We start from the raw sequence: 21,440 nt of genomic DNA on the forward strand, positions 1-21,440 counted from the left end.
CTCCCATTTGTAGCATTGTCCTGTGAAGAGTTTTTTGCAATACAATTTTATCATCCAATGCCCTTGTGCCTGTACCTGTTTGCATCAGACTTTTAAATTCTCGGTAATTACCTCGCAGTAGGTAGGCAATTAGCCCAACGTTTCGCCAGCACCTTCATTTGTAGGAGGTGAAAGACACAGCAAAGCCAATGTGCAATCCTAACCTGACATCTCAAGTTTCCGATCTAGCGCATGCGGAAATCTCAAACCTGCGGTCAATTTCAAAGGTGGTATGATAGCATACTCTTGGGTACGCCGTCATACCGACCACAAATTCAGGGCCAATGAATCAGAACTTAGATGCACAGTTCAGATGAAACTCATCTCTGATTGCCTAGCATACTGAAAAATCATAAATTTGCTGCAGCAACAAATTAAATTTCTAGGACCATATTAGAGGTAGCGGAGTGTTCATGAGATCGCTTGTGGAAGGCAGATTTCAGCCAGGTCCACAGGTAGACCAACTTAATGTTTGGAGGTGGGGGGGGGGGCGGTCAGGGGAAGGAAGACAATCGATAGAAAAACAGACATGCTCTTCATATCACTAGAATCATGCATCCTATCAAATAACTTCACATTCAAGCTCATCCCACTATAGGGAGGATGTGTGAGGTGACTAACCTGCAAGGTAAGAAAGGGTGAAAAAAAGTGGTTTAGCTGCAAACGATATTACCTGTATTTAAAAAAAAGTCAGGTCCTTTTTAAAGAAGTGTTGAAATAGAATTCACCATCTCTCTAATCATGGAATTACAGGCACAAATACTCAAGCTAAAAATCTGTACCAGACAAAAATAGAAACTCTTGAATTCCACTTCAGGCCAGACAGCTACCAGATCTTTACTAGAACTCTGTTAATACAATAATGCAGTGCACTATTCATTTACTGTAGTCTATACATTTTTACCTTGTACATACTTAATATTTCTACGCTCCAAAATTTAGCAATATAAGAGGATGATATAATCTTGTCAGAAGTCCAATACTATGATTCTCTCTGGTGGCCTGACCAATATTTATCCCTCAATCAACATCACAGTTTATCTGGTCATTATCTTATTGATGTATGTAGGAGCTTGCTGTGAGCAAATGGGCTGCGGTGTTTCCAACATTAACAGTGTCTACACTTCAAAAAGTACTTAATTGGCTGTAAAACGCTTTGGGACATCCGGTGGTCATGAAAGGCACTATATAAATGCATGTCTTTCTTTTTAATTACCCTTATGGATGATATACAGGCCATGTATTTAAAATACATGTTTTTTTCCCAAAGACAGCAAGCTACCAAAAGCAATGCATGTCAAATCTACTGTCCCCTCCTGCTCACATTCCATCTATACAAGCTTGATGCATAACTTAAAGAGTTCTTTTGGCAAATCCCAAAATATATTTTTCAGTGATCAGCAATGGCTCCTCTGATAAATTATCAAAGCTACATTTGTTTTTGAAGTTATCAACCTTACGGTATGAAAAATACAAAAGAAACTTCCAGACGATGTACCACTTCATTAATACTGTATTATAAATTAAACTGGAAGCTTTGTACTACCTTATAATGCAACAACTCAAAAAGTGATAACTAATGCATGACGAGCATCTTCACCTGCTCTCAACACCAGACATTTTAATCAAGACAGATCCTGCACTTTGAATTGAGTCAGTTAAATGGAAAGCAACTGAAGATAGCAAAACTAATTCAAGATAAGGTGAAATTTAGTAAAACCCTGGACAGTCCAAAGAGTGCCTATTTTCAATGTTATTAAAACTGCAGTTATTTTGAAATCAAGAGTATTCTGCACAAACCAGAGAGGTAAAAACTGCACACAGGTCCATTATAAAAGCACTAAAGCATTAGGGGCAACTAAGTCAGCAGTATTCAGTTTCCAAACCCTTGGAAATGTCCTTGTTCATCCTCTCCCCAAGAAGGGTGCTCCCTTTTACCATTCCACTACCACCGTACTATTTTTTGATTCAGTCATGAGATGTGGGAGTCACTGGCAAGGCCATGATTTATTGCCCATCCCTAATTGCCCTCAAGAAGGTGGCGATGAGCTGCCTTCTTGAACCGTGCAGTCAGTGAGGTGAAGGTTAGGGAGGGAGTTCCAGGATTTTGCCTTTGTCCTTCTAGGTAGTAGAGGTCACGGATTTGGAAGGTGATGTTGAAGAAGCCTTGGTGAGTTGCTGTAGTGCATCTTGTAGATGGGACACACTGCAGCTAGTGTGCCGGTGGTGGAGGGAGTGAATATTTAAGATGGTGGATGGGGTGCTAATCAAGCGGGCTGCTCTGTCCTGGATGGTGTTGAGCTTCTTCAGTGTTGTTGGGAGTTGCACTCATCCAGACAAGTTTAGAGTATTACATCACACTCCTGACTTGTGCCATGTAGATAGCGGAAAGGCTTTGGGGAGTCAGGTGGTGAGACACTCGCTGCAGAATACCCAATCTTTCACCTGCTCTTGTAGCCACGGCATTTATGTGGCTGGTCCCATGAAGTCTCTGGTCAATGGTGACCCCCAGGATGTTGATGGTAGGGGATTCAGCGATGGTAATGCCGTTGAATGGCAAGGGGCAGTGATTAGACTCTCTCTTGTTGGAGGTGGTCATTATCTGGCACTTGCGTGGAGTGAATGTTACTTGCCACTTATCAGCCCAAGACTAAACATTGTCCAGGTCTTACTGCAGGTGGGCATAGACTGCTTCATTATCTGAGGAGTTGCAAATGAAACTGAACACTGCAATCATCAGCAAACATCCCCACTTCTGACCTTATGATGGAGGGAAGGTCACTGATGAATCAGCTAAAGATGGTTAGGCCTTGGACACTGCCCTGAAGAAATCCTGCAACGATGTCCTAGGGCTGAGATCATTGACCTCCAACAGCCACCTTCCTTTGTGTTACGTATGACTCCAGCCAGTGGAGAGTTTACCCCTTGACTTCAATGTTACAAGGGCTCCTTCATGCCTTACTCTGTCAAATATTACCTTCATGGCAAGGGCAGTCACTCTCACTTCTGGAATTCAGCTCTTTTTGTCCACGAAGGCTGTAATGAGGTCTGGAGCCGAGTGGTTCTGGCAGAACCCAAAGTGAGCATTGGTGAGCAGTTATTGGTAAGTGGCACTTGCTAGCACTGTCCTTGCATGTGCTACCCTTACATCTGTACTTTCTAAAGTTACAGAAGCTGCTGTTAACTCAAGTATCTGCCTTGAAAGTTCTGGCATAATCACCACTATGATATTCAACTCCGTGTGTTAAACTGCACTCTTCAATTTGTCATTATCTAGATCATCTCCAGAATATGGCATTGTGCATTTCAAAATTGGTGCCATCATGTGGTTTAACACGATACCTCCCTTCATGCCTTGCTTGCTACTCAAATTACCCTCTGTGTCAAAGTTGACGTAAGCTTCGACAAGTTCTCCTCCGACCCTCTTTCAAAAATCATTAGGATACCCAGGGCCCACCACCTTCTCCTCCGGCTAACTAGGGATGGGCAATAAAAACAGTCGCCAACATCCTAAGAACAAGTTAAACAAAAGGGCCTGGTTCTTGCTCCCACTGTTGCTTGTCTGCATCATAAGAACATAAGAAATAGGAACAAGAGTAGGCCTGCTCCGCCATTCAATAAGATCTTGGCTGATCTGATCGTGGACTCAGCTCCACTTCCCTGCCCGCTCCTCATAACCCTTTATTCCCTTAGCGCTCAAAAATCTGGACACAGCTTCCACAGCTCTCTGGGGCAGGGAATTCCATAGATTTACAACCCTCAGAAGAAATTCCTCCTCAACTCAGGTTTAAATGGGCGACCCCTTATTCTGAAACAATGACCCTAGTTGTAGATTGCCCCATGAGGGGAAACATCCTCTCTGCATCTACTTGGTTGAGCCTCTTCATTATCTTATATGTTTTAATAAGATCATCTCTTATTCTTCTAATCTCCAATGAGTATAGGCCCAACCTATTCAACCTTTCTTCACAAGTCAAACCCTTCATCTCAGGAATCAACCTAGTGAATCCTCTCTGAACCGCCTCCAGTGCAAGTATATCCCTCTTTAAATAAGGAGACCAAAACTGTACACAGTACTCTAGGTGTGGCCTTACTAATACCCTGTACAGTTGTAGCAGGACTTCTCTGCTTTTATACTCTATCCCCCTTGCAATCAAGGCCAACATTCCATTTGCCTTCCTGATTACTTGCTGTACTTGCATACTAACTGTGTGTTTCATGCACAAGGCCCCCCAAAATAATTATCTGTTTTTTTATTTTTTCTGCCAAAGTGGATAACCTCACACTTGCCCACATTATACTCCATCTACCAAATTTTTGCCCACTCACTTAGCCTATCTATATCCCTTTGCAGATTTTGTGTCCTCCTCACAACTTGCTTTCCCACCCATCTTTGTATCATCAGCAAACTTGGCTAGATTACACTCGGTCCCTTCATCCAAATCATTAATACAGATTGTAAATAGTTGAGGCCCCAGCACCGATCCCTGTGGCTCCACACTGGAAAATGACCCATTTATCCCGACTCTTTGTTTTCTGTTAGAATGGAGAGAGGATTGGCTAACTAATATATTACCCCCAACCCAGTGAATTTTTATCTTGTGCAGTAACCTTTTATGTGGCACCTTATCGAATGCCTTCTGGAAATCCAAATACACCACATCCACTGGTTCCCCTTTATCTACCCTGCTCATTACATCCTCAAAGAACTCCAGCAAATTTGTCAAACATGATTTCCCCTTCATAAACCATGCTGACTCTGCTTTTCCAAATGTCCTGCTACTTACTATAGTAAGCCTGCTATCATTTAACCCTATCCACTCTTTAGCTGAAAATCTAACTACATTTATCAAATGCCTTCAGGCACGCCATCAGTGTACATAATCTTTTTAATGGAAAGTTGGCCTTTATCTCAAGGGGGTTGGAATTCCAAGTGAGGAAATTATGCTTTAGTTGTACAGAATTTGGGTCAGACCTCATCCGAATTGTCACGTCCAGTTTTGGGCACCGAACCTCAGGAAAGATATACTGGCCTTGGAGTGGGCACAGCGCATATTCACCACAACACCATCAGGCCTTAATGAGTTAATTTTGAGGTCAAGTTGCTTAAATGTGATGTATTCCCTCGAGTTTAGACAATTGAGGTGTAATAGAATTGAGGTATTAAAAATGATTAGGAGTAGACAGGCTAGGTACAGAGAAACTACTTCCACTGGCTGGGAAATCTAGAACAAGAGGGCATTATCTTCAATTTAGAGGTCGGCCATTCAAGAGTGAAAAATCAGCTTGCACTTTTTCCACACAACAGGTAGTGGAAATCTGGAACTCACACCACTCCCCTCCCCCCACCCCAACCACCAAAAAGACTGCAGATGCTGTATAAATTGACATTTGAGACTGAAATCGATAGATTTTAGCACAGTAAGGGTACCAAGGGATATGGAGCAAAGGAGGGTAGGTGGAGCTGAGGTACTGAATAGCCATAACCTAATTGAATGTCAGACAGGCTCATGGGACTGAATGGCCTACTCCTGTTCCTATGTTTGCATGTAAAGGCAAGTCCAGACCAGACGGACACGACAGGTCCAGGTTCAAATGCGGGTGTGGGTAGGGTTATCTGATTTCAACTGACTCACTTTAATTGCATGTTGTACAATTGGCCTTAGCAGCCCTGGATTGAAGAGCGAGCAGAGAAAAAAGGATAATCAGACAGAATTATAGCTCGACTGTTATCCAGTGGCTCCACTGCCCTACATGGTAGAATAGTCTTCGGATATTCACCATGTGGGTTAATTACTGAAGGTTGCTGGTGCCTGCAGAACTATTTATCTAGACAATACAGTACTGTACCACAAATGAGGTAATTTGTCTAGAGTTCTGAAATTTCAAGATCCTGGACTTTAGATGATAGACATAACGGGCCGAATGGCCGCCTTCTGTGCTGTAAATATTTATGATTCTATGACTGTAGAAGATGTAAATAATTATTTTTCATCTTTTTAAACTTACATAATTTTATAGTTACAGCATTGGTAGTACAAGGTACTGGTAATTCTTCACAGGACCCATCCCCCCCACCCCCCCTTCCACTAGTTACCATAAACTGGCACAAAGTGTAAAACTGGAACAGACAACTGATGAAATAGCTGGTTCTGTTGTGCAACTGACTGAACTCAACAAGCCTTGCTCAATAAATAGCCCTGCCCACATGTTGAGAAAGTGCTTATTCTTCAGAGAGTTCACTCAAAGTTATATTCAGTAGTTTTAAATGGATTGCTTTGCAGTGATCACTTATTTCTCTCCCCACTGCATAACAACTAGAAACTGCATAGGGGTGGGAGATGGATTTAGGGTAGTCACCATGGCACAAAGTATAGGTTTTGAGGAGGCTGCTGAAAGTGGAAGGAGACGTAGCAAGTTGGAGGAGTTTAAAGAAACTTTCCAGAGTGTCGGACAGAGATTGTTAAAGGTTCTGCAGCCAAAGGGACATGAAATGGAAGTGGTCAGAGTCGGAAGAATGCAGTGTCTGCACCAAAATATATATCTATTGCAGAGATAAGGAGCGGCTGGAGGGACAGGTTGAGGATTACAAAGATATTGAAATTGATGTAAATGGGTGATAGGCAGCCAAGGAAGGTTGGCGAAAACAAGAATGGTGGGTGAGCAGTCAAGGATGTAGATGGCACAATTTTGGAAAAGGTAAGGGTGGAGGCCAATAGTGGTGCTTGAAGCTCAATTCAAAGTTAAGCAGGATACCGAGAATGTGCGCTGTCTATGAGTGCGCCGCCAGGGACAGGAATGGAATTTGGGGGGGGCAAGATGTGGAGTTTTTGGCAGGAATTAAACAAAATTGCTTTAGATTTGCTGAAGTTAAATTGAAGGAAGTTTCTCTCATTCAGGATTAATGGGGCAGAAATTCCGGCCTGGGTCCGTACTGAATGTGCATGGCCCCGGGAAGACATCGCAAAAGCTGGTATTCAGCGCACAATGCGCATACGCTGAAAACTGGCTTTTCCGATCTGTCAAGCTGGAACTCGACAGATGATCCGCATCTCAGGAGCGAGAACATTTGTATAGGCAAGTTTGCGGGATTTACCTGTATCTTGCCAAGCAAATGTCCTCAATACTATTGTGCCTGATAAAAGCAGGCACGTAGCTTACATTTACAGGCGTAAAAGTTTTAAAATACACAAAAATATTTTAATAAAATTATAAAAACAATTTTATTGTTAAAAACCCTCCCCACCACAGTAAGTTTATTTTAAACCATAATAAAAAAAAACCTTTTTTTTTTAAATTGGAATATATGTTTTTTTTAAATACATGAATAACTAAAATTAATAAAAATGTGCTTTTTTTCTATTTTTTTTATTATTGGTTGCGTGTGTTTTGGGGATTATTTCTATCATAATAATGGGAACTCCAACTTACGGAGTTCCCATTATTATAAATGAGAGCATACTATACCTGATTGGCTGCCCAGAGCCATGTGTCTCCAGCTCCAGGCCTGCGCATGTCCTGACGTGCATGCATTGCGATTCACAGTCAGAAGAGGCCTCAGGATCGGGAACTCGCGTGGGTGCAGCAGGATAAGGTATGTGAGCATTTTTTAAAAAGTTTTTCACCCGATTGCCCGTGGGAAGCAGCCGACCGGGATTTCTGGGCCAATGTTGGCTAAGCAGTTGGAGTCAAAAGTAGTGGCAGAAAGATAGAGTTACGTGTCATCAACATACCAAGATAGTGTAAAATGTGAAACTATATTCCATTCCCCAGCATGGATATCCCATCCCTTGTGAAACATGCTCGAGGGGCTAATTGGCCTACTTCTGTTCCTGTGTTCCTAAAAGCATGAAAAATAAAGAAATCATAACATATACTAACTGGTCCTCGACAGTAGAGGCATAAGCTTCCAAAGCACCAGAAAAAACCTAAATCAGTCTAACCCCTTCCACTATTAAGTCTAAATATAGAACAGTCTGATTTTAGGGTTAAAGACACTATTTCAAAATTAGTGTTAAACCTGCTAGAACTCAGAAAGTAGTACCGTGGGTAGACCACAGTTCTGTTGGCTGCCACATTGTTTGTTTGCTAGCTATACAAAGTACTTGACTTTCTCTGTAGATTCAGAAGACCACGCACCTTCACTCATCTGTGTCACAGACAGCTGAACCAAGTTCCACAAGGGCAGGAAGTGCTAAAGATCCAGCCGCTGATCCACTATCTCATTTCATTAAATGTTAAGATAAATACAAGTACTTACTATTCTTAAATCATTTATAATGAATGTGTTTCCCATATTACAAGGGTCTACACTCCAAAAGTACTTACTTGGCTCTAAAGCACTTCGAGTCATCCGGGTGTCGTGAAAGGCGCTATAGAAATGCAAGTCTTTCTTTTTAAAAAAAGGTACTTTGTTTGATCAAAATTTCTCTGGTTAGAACCTGAAGCTTATTGATTATGGATACCGTTTTACTGTTGGCCTGAAAAATGTATTTACTCACAGCTGACAGCTGTGGCCCAGAAGAGGCACCCATGGCCCAGGAGGTTTAAAAAGGCCAAGAATAACTAGGAGATAGACGGTGTGAGTCAACAAGCACAGTGGTAGACTAGACCAGACCAGGTAATAAGAGTAGGACATAGATGAGTAGAACTCACCAGGCTAGGGAGAAACGGAGTCTTGATGTTTAATATTTGACAGGCATAGATTTTTAGTGACTCACTCAATGGCTAGGCCATTGGATCTGGCACCTGCTGCAATAGGTTGGATAACCCGACTGGAAGTTAGTTACACATTATAATACAAGACCACCAGTTTAAAAAGCATCAGTGACATTAGTATTTTTACTCAAAGAAATCTGCACACGTTTTAACAGCCACTTTTTCCAAAAGACTGTGGACTTTGCATATAATCAGATAATATTTAAAATCAACCAAACACAAAATTAAAGATAAGTTACTTTTTAAAAGCTTTTATAACTTTAGGCAGATCTAGCTGGAGAATACTTGAAGAACACACACCTAAAAAGGAGCACAATTTAACATTACTCACATTAATGTTTCTGTCCACACAGACTATGATAATCTGCACAATGCGTGTTGACTGTTGAATCTTTTTTAAATTCAAATTCGGAAAATATTTTTCAGAAGTCAGAATTTAATGACCTTTTATTTTGGAGCTGTGTTTTAACAAGTAAGCCTAGATTTTCTGATTAATATAAATGCTATACTGGCATTAACCACTTTAAAATAACTGGGTTAAGGCTGGTGTTAAAATGACACGGATTGGAAGATAATTGGAGAAAGGGTTCATCAGAACAAACAAAAACCTCATTAAAACATTGAGAGAAAAACACCTTGTTCAATCTACAAATCTAATGCTAACTTGTTTACAGCAATTAATAGAGGTATGAAGAAATGACCTCTTTTCTAATTTGGTAGAATTTAATTTGTGCATTATAATCCTTATTACAAATATTTAACTGTACCATGTACAAAAGAAATGAATGTGTGAACCACCATTTCTACATTAGGGAAACATCTTTGAATGTTTACATGATGGAAAGAAGTTTGGCAGAGGAGAGAAACAGTACGGAAACATCTGAAGAGGCATCTATTATAGATGATCTCAATTCTGGTCATGAGCTCCTCGCAGTTAGAGGAGGATGAAAACTAAACAGAAGAGATGGTAAAGAAAAGGTTCCAGGATGATTCTGCAATAGTAGAATTGCCCTGTATATAGAGAGCAACATTAGACCTTGAGGTGGTCAAGTGCAAATTGGCAGTGGGAAGCCTAGTCAGTGGTGTACCACGTACATTCAACCTTACTGCCCATGGGTTTAAGACCATGGAGGCATGTGGAAATGGGAGACCAGCAGGATCTGGTGAAGATGGTGCTGCTGAAAATGTAAGGAAGACAGTTGTTTACAGCAATTAATGGAGGTATTATGGGGGGACTCAGAACAAGGGGCAAGTTGGAGCTAGTAAGGAAGTATTGATTATGTCTTCTAGGGATGAAATGAGGTGTAGGATTGGCAAGAAGGACATGGAGGAGAAAGGCAAAGAGTAAATGAATGGAGAGTGCCCCATCAGCCAGACATCTCGAAGGTTGTGAAGTTACAAGGTGCTGATGAGATCAATTACGCTACCATGTATATGAGTGGGGAGTGGATGGAAAGTGATGGAGGAGAGGAGGGATAATTTGGGGTGAAATTGCAGGATAAGGACTCATTCAGTGCAGAGACTGAGGGAGGAAATAAAACAGGAAAGTACAAGGAGCGGGTAGAGTCTTGATGCATTCAAATGCAGAGGAAAAAGTCAAGAGGAAAGATTAAGGTGAGACGCAGAGATGAATGCCACCATGATGGTGGTTGGGTAACATAGAAACATAGAAAATAGGTGCAGGAGTAGGCAATTCAACTCTTCGAGCCTGCACCACCATTCAATAAGATCATGGCTGATCATTCAACTCAGTACCCCTTTCCTACTTTCTCTCCATACCCCTTGATCCCTTTGGCCGTAAGGGCCATATCTAACTACCTTTGGAATATATCTAACGAACTGGCCTTAACAACTTTCTGCGGTAGAGAATTCCACAGGTTAACCACTCAGTTTCTCCTCATCTCAGTCCTAAATGGCTTACTCCTTATTCTTAGACTGTGATCCCTGGTTCTGGAACTCCCAGCAACAGGAACATTCTTCCTGCCTCTAACCTGTCCAATCCTGTCAGAATTTGATATGTTTCTAGGAGATCCCCTCATTCTTCTAAACTCCAGTTGATCCAGTGTCTCCTCATGTCAGTGCTGCCATCCCGGGAATCAATCTGGTGAACCTTCACTGTACTCCCTCAATAGCAAGAATGTCCTTCCTCAGATTAGAGGACCAAAACTGAACACAATATTCCACATGTGGCCTCACCAAGGCTCTGTACAACTGCAGTAAGACCTCCCTGCTCCTATACTCAAATCCTCTAGCTATGAAGGCCAACATGCCATTTGTCTTCTTCACTACCTGCTGTACCTGCATGCCAAACTTCAATGACTGATGTATCATGACACCCAGGTCTTATTGCACCTCCCCTTTTCCTAATCTGTCACCATTCAGATAATATTCTGTCTACCTGTTTTTGCCACCAAAGTGGATAACCTCACATTTATCCACATTATACTGCATCTGCCATGTATTTGCCCACTCATCTAACCTGTCCAAGTCACCCTGCAGTCTCTTAGCATCCTCCTCACAGCTCACACTGTCACTCAGCTTAGTGTCATCTGCAAACTTGGAGATATTACATTCAATTCCTTCATCTAAATCATTGATGTATATTGTAAATAGCTGAGGTCCCAGCACTGAACCTTGCAGCACTCGACTAGTCACTGCCTGCCATTCTGAAAAGGACCCGTTTATTCCGACTCTCTGCTTCCTGTCTGCCAACCAGTTCTCCATCCATGTCAATACATTACCCCCAATACCACGTGCTTTAATTTTGCACACCAATCTCTTGTGTGGGACCTTGTCAAAGGCCTTTTGAAAGTCCAAATACACCACATCCACTGGTTCTCCCTTGTCCACTCTGCTAGTTACATCCTCAAAAAATTCCAGAAGATTTGTCAAGTATGATTTCCCTTTCATAAATCCATGCCGACTTGGATCAATCCTGTCACTGCTTTCCAAATGTGCTGCTATTTCATCCTTAATGATTGATTCCAACATTTTCCCCACCACCGATGTCAGGTTAACCCCAAAAATAATTCCCCATTTTCTCTCCCTCCTTTTTAAAAAAAGTGGTGTTACATTAGCTAGAACATGGAACACAGCTTCTGGGCTTCCAATACAATGTAACAATCTTGCTTTATGGAAATTATTGACTGAAGAATTGTATTCTCCAACAAGATTGCATTATATAGTATACTTCAGAGTTCATTTTGCCTTTAACACTTCACTAATGACAAAAACACCTCCTTCCATACACACTAGGATAAAATACCTACTGATAGATAGTTTGATACAACAAAACATTCACATTTTGTTTACACTCGCAATTTAGTCACACTACCTGCAGTCAGTGTGCAAGATTGAGAAATTTATCTACTGTTAATCTTGAAGCCTCCATACACCAATGTAAAGGAAACAACAGGATTTTGTAAAAAAACAAATGTCTTTCCCAACATAATACTATGCATAAATTGGTTACTATAGATTCCAGGAATAACTAATGCATTTAGGTTTCCACACTTCATTAATTGTAAAATGGATTACGGTGTGGTAGTGTTTCCATATGTGTCTGCCGCATACAGTCAATGCTGAGGAACTCTTCTAACAACACACAAATCTAATTGTTTTTGTTACAGTCGCAACAAATACTGTAGAATATTTGTGTCTCCTTTCTTCAGCTTGAAATCCCCAAGGCCAGTTTAAAAATGTACCTATTTACTATTTGGCAGTAACGCTTACGTCTCCAGGTGGTGACTGTAGTGAGAGTCCCAGTGCATTACTACACCATGGGATACAGCAAACACTCATCAGCAATTTATAGGACGAGGCCTTGGGAATTATCTAGGCTCCTTGCCACACACACAGCAGTGCACCTCTCCTTCACCTTCTGCTGTTTTTGAGAGGCAATTACAGACATCCAACATTATCCTCCAAAGCAGTCAGTTGTGCCAGTGATAGAACAAACTTGCAGCATTGCCTGCTCCACTTCCTCTGGAAACATTTCGGCCCATCTCGATAGATAACGAAACCCTCATGCACCTGGTGAAAAAACAACTTACTGATGAATCAATGTATGGGCAACTGGCTACCCCAGCACAAGACACATTGAAACACAGTAAGGCAGCCCTCAAGTAAAGGCAGTGTATGGTGCGGTACTAAGGTCTCAGATTTGATTTGTGGTCTGTGCCGAGTTATCTGATCTCTGCCAGGGTAGCAAGCGAGGTGCATATTACAATGACTCAACTGGGGGAGGGGAAAATTGTTATTCAACGTTTCTGCTTCTAACCACTGTCCAGTAACTCCTACTGGAAAGTACACTTATGGACATTGGGTAACAACAGAAGTGGCCTGGACTGTGTTGCCTCTCCCCTCCCCCCCCACCCCACACACACAAATACTGACATTGGATGAAGGAATTGAGTGGGTGGCGGTGTGAGGGTGACGCTAAGAGGCTGCAGGGTGACTTAGACAGGTTAGGTGAGTGGGCAAATGCATGGCAGATGCAGTATAATGTGGATAAATGTGAGGTTATCCACTTTGGGGGCAAAAACGCAAAGACAGATTATCTGAATGGTGACAGATTAGGAAAAGAGGAGGTGCAACGAGACCTGGGTGTCATGGTTCATCAGTCATTGAAAGTGGGCATGCAGGTGCAGTAGGCGGTAAAGACAGCAAATGGTATGTTGGCCTTCATAGCTAGGGGATTTGAGTATAGGAGCAGGGAGGTCTTACTGCAGTTGTACAGGGCCTTGGTGAGGCCCCACCTGGAAGTGTGTTCAGTTTTGGTCTCCGAATCTGGAGGAAGGACATTCTTGCTATTGAGGGAGTGTAGCGAAGGTTCACCAGACTGATTACCGAAATGGCTGGACTGACATATGAGGAGAGACTGGATCAACTGGGCCTTTATACATTGGCGTTTTGAAGAATGAGAGGGGTTCTCATAGAAACATATAAGATTCTGACGTGATGGGACATGTTAGATGCGGGTAGATTGTTCCCAATGTTGGGGAGGTCCAGAACCAGGGGACACAGTCTTAGGAGGTAGGCCATTTAGGACTGAGATGAGGAGAAACTTCTTCACTCAGAGTTGTTAACCTGTGGAATTCCCTACCGCAGAGAGTTGCTGATGCCAGTTCATTGGATATATTCAAGAGGGAGTTAGATATGGCCCTTACGGCTAAAGGGATGAAGGGATATGGAGAGAAAGCAGGAAAGGGGTACTGAGGGAATGATCAGCCATGATCTTATTGAAGGGTGGTGCAGGCTCGAAGGGCCGAATAGCCTACTCCTGCACCTATTTTCTGTTTCAGCAAGGTACTGGAGGATGCCCAGCAGTCACAAACATATTCCAAGCAGGAGTCAGCAACTACTGGAGTGAAGAGAAAGTTGGGGAAATAACCATGTCCGTATAGGACCATTTTAAAACTAACTCAAGAGTGCAGCAGCCCCATTTCCGACCTACTGAGCTAGTTTAGAAATATAGCACTGGAAAGAAACAATCCAAATCGAGCAGGAAATGTAATCTTCCAAAGTGGAATAATCCTTTTACAACCAGTCTACAGGTATTCCTCCCCCAAGACTGGCCTTTTCAAATAAAATGTGGATAATCCTCCACTTTATGTCAAAGCACATTTACATAGAGACACACAGAATTTATACTGTAGTAGCTAGAATGACAGCCATCAAATTATATGATTCAAGGGGGAAAAAAAATCACTAAATCAGCACTGTTCAGTTGATTGCATACTCGTCTCAGTCAGAAGGTTGTGGGTTCAAGCTCCATTATGGACTTCTAGTAATCTAGGCTGAGAGTCCTGTGCAGCACTAAGGGAAAGTGCTGCATAGTCAGAGGTGCCACCTTTCAGATGAGACATTAAACCAAGACCCCACCTGCCTGCTCGGGTGGATGGAGGAAAAGATCCATGGCACTATTCAAACAAAAGCCCCATGCGAACATTTATCACTCAACTAACATCACCAAAAACAGAATATTGAGTACTTTTGTTTCTGTTTACGAGACCTTTCTGTATCAATTTGACAATTATATTTGCCTATATGACAATGAATGCACTTCAAAATGTAATCCATTTGTTGTGAAGCCCATTCCCGACTCCAGTTTCTTGTGTATCCCCTATGCCCTTTGCACCACCATTTAGCCTTCAGCTGTTTCGGTTCATTCTCTCAAATTCCATCCACCCTCCTCTAAGACTTTCCTTGTAACCCACCTCTTTGACCAAGCTAGTATCTCCTCCTTTGGCTTGGCATACATTTTTGTCTGTTTACTGTTTACTGAAATACTGTGGGACGATTTTCTACGTTAAAAAGTGCTATATAAATGAAAGTTGTTGGAAGTTTAAAATTATTCACAGTTGAGAAACTTTGAAGCCCTAAATGAAATGTGGAAATATGGAGATTAAAACAAGGCCACATTCATATGTAAATACCAAACAGAATCCCTCAAACTTCATGCACCTTATAGAGTGCTTTGTCACTTGAATCTTCAAAGATTGTCTCATCATCCCTCAATGATCCGTTTTTCTCATGCGAAAAGCGGGTTGTGTAGAGGACACAGAGAGGCTGCAAAGAGATTTAGATAGGTTATGCGAATGGGCTAAGGTTTGGCAGATGGAATACAATGTCAGAAAATGTGAGGTCATCCACCTTGGAAAAAAACAGTAAAAGGGAATATTATTTGAATGGAGAGAAATTACAACATGCTGCGGTGCAGAGGGACCTGGGGGTCCTTGTGCATGAAACTCTTTTTGGAGTTTATCTGAAAAACATAAAACATTAATCGGTGCCACCCGACCTGGATGACACACCAGACATTTACAAGGTCCCTTTTTTTTTCTTTTTTGTGGTTTTTTTTTGTGTTTTTCTTTTTTTTGGTTTTTTTTTGGGCACTAAAATCACATTTTTTTTTTTCTCCAGTGCCCCCTAAGTTAGTTTGCAGGTGCAGCAGGTAATCAGGAAGGCGAATGGAATGTTGGCCTTCATTGCGAGAGGGATGGAGTACAAAAGCAGGAGGTCCTGCTGCAACTGTACAGAGTATTGGTGAGGCCGCACATGGAGTACTGCGTGCAGTTTTGGTCACCTTACTTAAGGAAGGATATACTAGCTTTGGAGGGGGTACAGAGATGATTCACCAGGCTGATTCTGGAGATGAGAGGGTTACCTTATGATGATAGATTGAGTAGACTGGGTCTTTACTCATTGGAGTTCAGAAGGATGAGGGGTGATCTTATAGAAACATTTAAAATAATGAAAGGGATAGACAAGATAGAGGCAGAGAGGTTGTTTCCACTGGTCAGGGAGACTAGAACTAGGGAGCACAGCCTCAAAATACGGGGGAGCCAATTTAAAACCGAGTTGAGAAGGAATTTCTTCTCCGAGAGTTGTGAATCTGTGGAATTCTCTGCCCAAGGAAGCAGTTGAGGCTAGCTCATTGAATGTATTCAAATCACAAATAGATAGATTTTTAACCAATAGGGAATTAAGGGTTACAGGGAGCGGGCGGGCAAGTGGAGCTGAGTCCATGGCCAGATCAGCCATGATCTTGTTGAATGGCGGAGCAGGCTTGAGGGGCTAGATGGCCTACTCCTGTTCCTAATTCTTATGTTCTTATATACAATTTCTACTATATAAATTGGCTTTGATATCTGCTAGACTCACAAAGTATTCAACAATTTCATTATATTAGGCTAACATACAGGTTATTGTATACTTAGCTGCACAACAATTATGAAATGGTGATTGAACATGTAGGAAGAGATTCATACTGGAAGACAAGTGGGGCTATAAAAATTATAATGCAACTGAAAAAGCACTAATATGTACAAAACATTTTTAAATTTGTAGAAAAATTCAATATGATTAAGCTGACAAGAAATATTCCCAAAATATTATCGAAATAAATTGTTAAATAACCATTATTTCCATTACAGTTGCTGTGGGCTGAATAATCCTTATACAAGTTAACTCTTGTATAAGTTAACCTTTGTTGAAATGCACCAAGTTTGAAATTAAGTCAAAAGGTGCAATCATTCAGAATCCTTGAAATCAGCAAGTGGTATTGTCAGGAACCTGGGAGGTGATCTCAAACTCCTGAGATAAAGAAAAGTGCAGGGATCAAATGGGTAAGGTGGAAGGAGCACCAACATGTATTTTAATAGTGTCTTTAACATAGAAAAATGCTCCAAGTGCTTCACAAGAGGTACCATAAAAAAATGGACGGCAAGCCAAATGAGAAGATATTAGGGGGAGTAGCCAAAAGCTTGGTCAGAGGTGAGATTTAAGGAGCGTCTTAAAATGCAATTGGGAGATGGAGAGGCAGATGGGTTTGAGAGAGTATGGGGCCGAGACAGCCGTCAATGGTAGGGTAAGGTGAAGGAAGGGGAGACGAATCAGGTGCAGAGAGTTTGTGAGGCAAGGGGTTTGTAAGGCTGGAGAAGGTTACAGAAATAGGGAATGTAAAGACCACAAAGAGATTTAAACATGAGGATGAGAATTTTAAATACAAAATCTTTACAAGTGATCGATTAACTTTGAAAAAAATGCAGTGAATGTAACGTTCTCTATGTACCTTGCATTTGTCAAATTCACAGCATTCAGCTTTAAAAAGAAAAACTTGCATTTATATAGCACCTTTCACGACCTCAAAACATCCCAAAGCACTTTACAGTCAATGAAGTACTTTTGAAGTGTAGTCACTATTGTAATGTGGGAAAATCTTAAAATCTTATTAGAAAGCATTTTACTAAAATATGTACAAGACAAAAAGGACTTTTCAAACGCAAGTTGAAAATCGGGCAGAGCCTTTTGTTCTTTGTGGAATATCTATGCTGAAAATACAGATTCACCTTTCAACATATGTTACAGCATTGCTCAGTCCAATGCAACAACCATGCAGCACACATATGGTGGCTTACACAAGAACATAAGAGATAGGAGCAGGAGTAGGCCATGCTCCACCATTTACTACGATCATGACTGATCTGATCATGGACTCAGCTCCACTTCCCTGCCCGCTCCCTATAACCCTTTATTCCCTTATCGGTTAAGAAACTGTCTATCTCTGACTTAAATTTATTCAATGACCCAGCTTCCACAGCTCTCTGAGGCAGCAAATTCCACACATTTACAACCCTCAGATAAGAAATTTCTCCTCATCTCTGTTTTAAATGGGCAGCCCCTTATTCTAAGATTATGCCTCATAGTTCTAGTCTCCCCTATCAGTGGAAACATCCTCTCTGCATCCACTTTGTCAAGCCCCCTCATAATCATTTACATTTCGATAAGATCACCTCTCATTCTTCTGAATTCCAATGAGTAAAGTCCCAACCTACTCAACCTTTCCTCATAAGTCAACTCCGGAATCAACCAAGTGAACCTTCTCTGAAGAGCCTCCAAAGCAAGAATATCCTTTCTTAAATATGGAAACCAAAACTGCACGCAGTATTCCAGGTGTGGCCTCACCAATATCCTGTATAACTGTAGCAAGACTTCCCTGCTTTCATACTCTATCCCCTTTGCAATAAAGGCCACAATATAATTGGCCTTCCTGATCACTTGCTGTACCTGCACACTATCCTTTTGTGTTTCATGCACAAGTAACCCCAGGTCCTGCTGTACTGCGGCACTTTGCAATCTTTCTCTATTTAAATAATAAGTTGCTCTTTGATTTTTTCTGCCAAAGTACATAACCTCACACTTTCCAACATTATACTCCATCTGCCAAATTTTTGCCCAGTCACTTAGCCTGTCTATGTCCTTTTGCAGTTTTTTTTGTGTCCTCCTCACACATTGCTTTTCCTCCCATCTTTGCATCGTCAGCAAACTTGGCTACGTTACACTCAGTCCCTTCTTCCAAGTCATTAGTCAAGCTTGGTACAATATATGTACTTACTATATATAGACTTTTACAAACATTCGTATAAAGTCACCCTGAATAGCATTAACACCTGTTATTTAATATTTTGGTCCCTACATAGTCCATACATTTTCGACTAATTCAATAGGTATCCACATTAACGCTTGCTGGATAGTCCACACGCCTTACATCAAGAATTAAAACACATCTAATTCAAAATCGTCAATATGCATAAATGACCAAACTGAATATCAACAATGCTGCTAAAGAAACGTCCCCATCCATCGACACAACTCACAAGATGTTCCTCAGGATGCTAAATTATATATAAAATGCAAAGCACTTCTTGACAAGTCTACACAGTACTTAAAATCACCCCGTTTTATTTATTTATTGCTTCAACTATTATTTGTTTAAAAAAAATGCAAGATCCTCCTGTGACTAATTCTGGATCATTTTGACGAGATGCGTGCAATGACATTGGATAAAATTCACACAAGTTTACTTCAGGGTGGGGGGGGGGGGGGGAAACTAACGCGAAAATTTGTCTTCATTTCCATGAATTAGATCTTTTTTTTTTAAAATGTAAATTAAAAATTGAATTCACAACGATATATGAAAATAATTCCCCCCCCCCCCCCCCTCCCCAATGGAGACAAAAACGTCATTTACAAAAAGCTGCTGAGCTGAGAGAAGCGCGACCCTGCCGCGGGCGCGGGCACCCCCCCCCCATTCGCGGGACCCGGCTCCGGCTGTACCTGGCGGCTGATGCTGGTGCTGCCGGCATCCCAGAGCAGGCACACGCTGAGGAGGGCGGCCAGCGCCGCTCGGACCGCGCTCATCGCCGCCGCTACCGTCAGCCAGCGGCGCGAGCCCAACCGTCAACCCGGCGATGGACGGACTCTGACTGACTGACTGACTTGCTATCGAAGCGTCAGCGCCCGGTGAAACGCTCGACACCTTGCCCTCTCCCTCTCACACACGCCCACCCGCTATCGCGGGGGCGGAGGAGGAGGAGGAGGAGGAGTGGTGCAGGTCGTGGTGGTGGTGGTGGTGGTGCTGCGCACGCTCGGCTGCTCGCCCATTTCAGCACTCTCCGCTCTCCAGAGTCAGCGCCAGTGCGCGCGCGCGCGCGCCGTGCCGCGCTCGGCCTCACGGGAACTGTAGTGCGTTTCTCCAAACCCCCGCCGGCCCCGGGAAAGGGAACTACAGTTCCCGGCGTCCTTGGCGCGAGCCTCCCTCCCTTCTCTCTCTCTCTCGCGCGCGCGCGCGCCTCGATCACCCAGCGCACGGCCACCCACATGATTGGCTAACGCGGCCAGCCAATAAACGTTGGCCACATGTACCACGCGGCGGAGACACGAGCGAGACCCCGCCCCCCCTCCGGGGGATATACAAGGCGCGAGCACGTGAGCCCAGCCTGCCGCCCCAGATGTTGCAATTTCACGCAGCCAGCTGGGGCATGAATGGCACAGTTACAAACAACCCAGTGACTTGCAGAAAACACAGGTAAATCTTCAATATAAACACAACATTCTGGGGAAAGATCAGGGGAGTCATCATCATAGGCAATCCCTCGGTGGCTGAACAGTCCGATACGAGAGCCACAGACCCTGTCACATTCTTCGAGGGAAGGGGTCGGTAGGGCTGGTTTGCTGCGCGCTCCTTCCGCTGCCTGCGCTTGGCCTCTTCACATTCTGGTCGAGGACACTGATGTTGGTGCGCCTGTCCTCCCAGGGGATTGGCAAGATCTTTCGGAGACATCGTTGGTGATATATCTCCAGCGACTTGAGGTGCCTTCTATACATCGTCCATGCCTCAGATCCATACAGGAGGGCGGGTATTACTACAGCCCTGTAGACCATGAGCTTGGTGGTAGATTTGAGGGCCTGGTCTTCGGCTGCCTGAGGAATAGAGTGTTTGAAGGCTGCACTGGCGCACTGGAGGCGATGGTGAATCTCCGCATCAATGTCTGCCTTTGTTGATAAGAGGCTCCCGAGATATGGGAAATGGTCCACATTTTCGAGGGCTGTGCCGTAAATCTTGATGATTGGAGGGCAATGCTGTACGGCGGGGACAGACTGGTGGAGGGCCTTTGTCTTATAAAGGAGTGCGACTGCCACACACAGCACAAGCAACAACTTGCATTTATATAGTACAGTAATAGTAATTCAGTCCCTTGAATGAGGATGACTTGCTTCCACATGAGTTTACAGATGTTTCAATGAAGGACCCGATGTTCCAGTGCAGAAGATGTCTGTGCGTGGATTTTTTTTAACGTGTGGTGATCGTTGCACACCAGTCACCACACGGGCTTGACAGAGCTAGGCCTTTATCCAGTGGTAAGAATTAACCAAGACGACTGGAGACCTGCTCTGCTGCACGGACCGAGTGCACACATATCGCAGTGTGGGCTGGCCCGTGCTGCCCCTAGGCCCTCGCCTCTTCTGGGCCCCGAATCCTCATTTGCTGCACCTCCGCCACTATCTCTCGGCGCTCCTACGCCACAAACATTCGCCGAATCTCCGCCACGGTCTCCCGCCGCATCTCTGCACCAAACATTCGCTGAACCTCCGTCACGATCCCTCATCACTCCTCCGCTCCGATCATTTGTCACAAGCCCACCACGACCTTCCACGCTCCTCTGCCTTACCAGGGCCCAGTTGATGTTCCTGCCCACGCTCCAAAATGCGATCTGGGTCCTGGTGGCGTCACCCAGTTTCCCACCTCGAAGCCGCCGCACACCTGTGTCAGCTCATACTGGAAGTGGAGTATTGTGTCCAATTCTGGGCACTGCACTTTAGGAAGGATGTGAAGGCCT

The 21,440-nt window shown here is 43.1% G+C and overlaps 1 protein-coding gene across 4 annotated transcripts in view; it reads right to left on the reverse strand.

Annotated features, from left to right (window-relative positions):
* ero1b (endoplasmic reticulum oxidoreductase 1 beta) overlaps positions 1–21,440 on the reverse strand; it is a 112,588-nt gene that overhangs the window by 72,375 nt on the left and 18,773 nt on the right. Inside the window, exon 1 of one of the 4 annotated variants that reach the window (XM_070884669.1) lies at positions 19,378–19,846. The exons of 2 other annotated variants lie outside the window; for them this stretch is intronic. In XM_070884669.1, the coding sequence (XP_070740770.1) occupies positions 19,378–19,461 (84 nt within the window). In that variant the 5' untranslated portion in view covers positions 19,462–19,846. Of the gene's footprint in view, positions 1–12,489; positions 12,677–19,377; positions 19,847–21,440 lie in introns of those variants that run through there. One more of the 4 variants, XM_070884670.1, reaches the window with a different exon arrangement.

This window comes from Pristiophorus japonicus, chromosome 7, assembly GCF_044704955.1.
Source record: "Pristiophorus japonicus isolate sPriJap1 chromosome 7, sPriJap1.hap1, whole genome shotgun sequence".
In the NCBI taxonomy this organism is placed as follows: Eukaryota; Metazoa; Chordata; class Chondrichthyes; family Pristiophoridae; genus Pristiophorus; species Pristiophorus japonicus.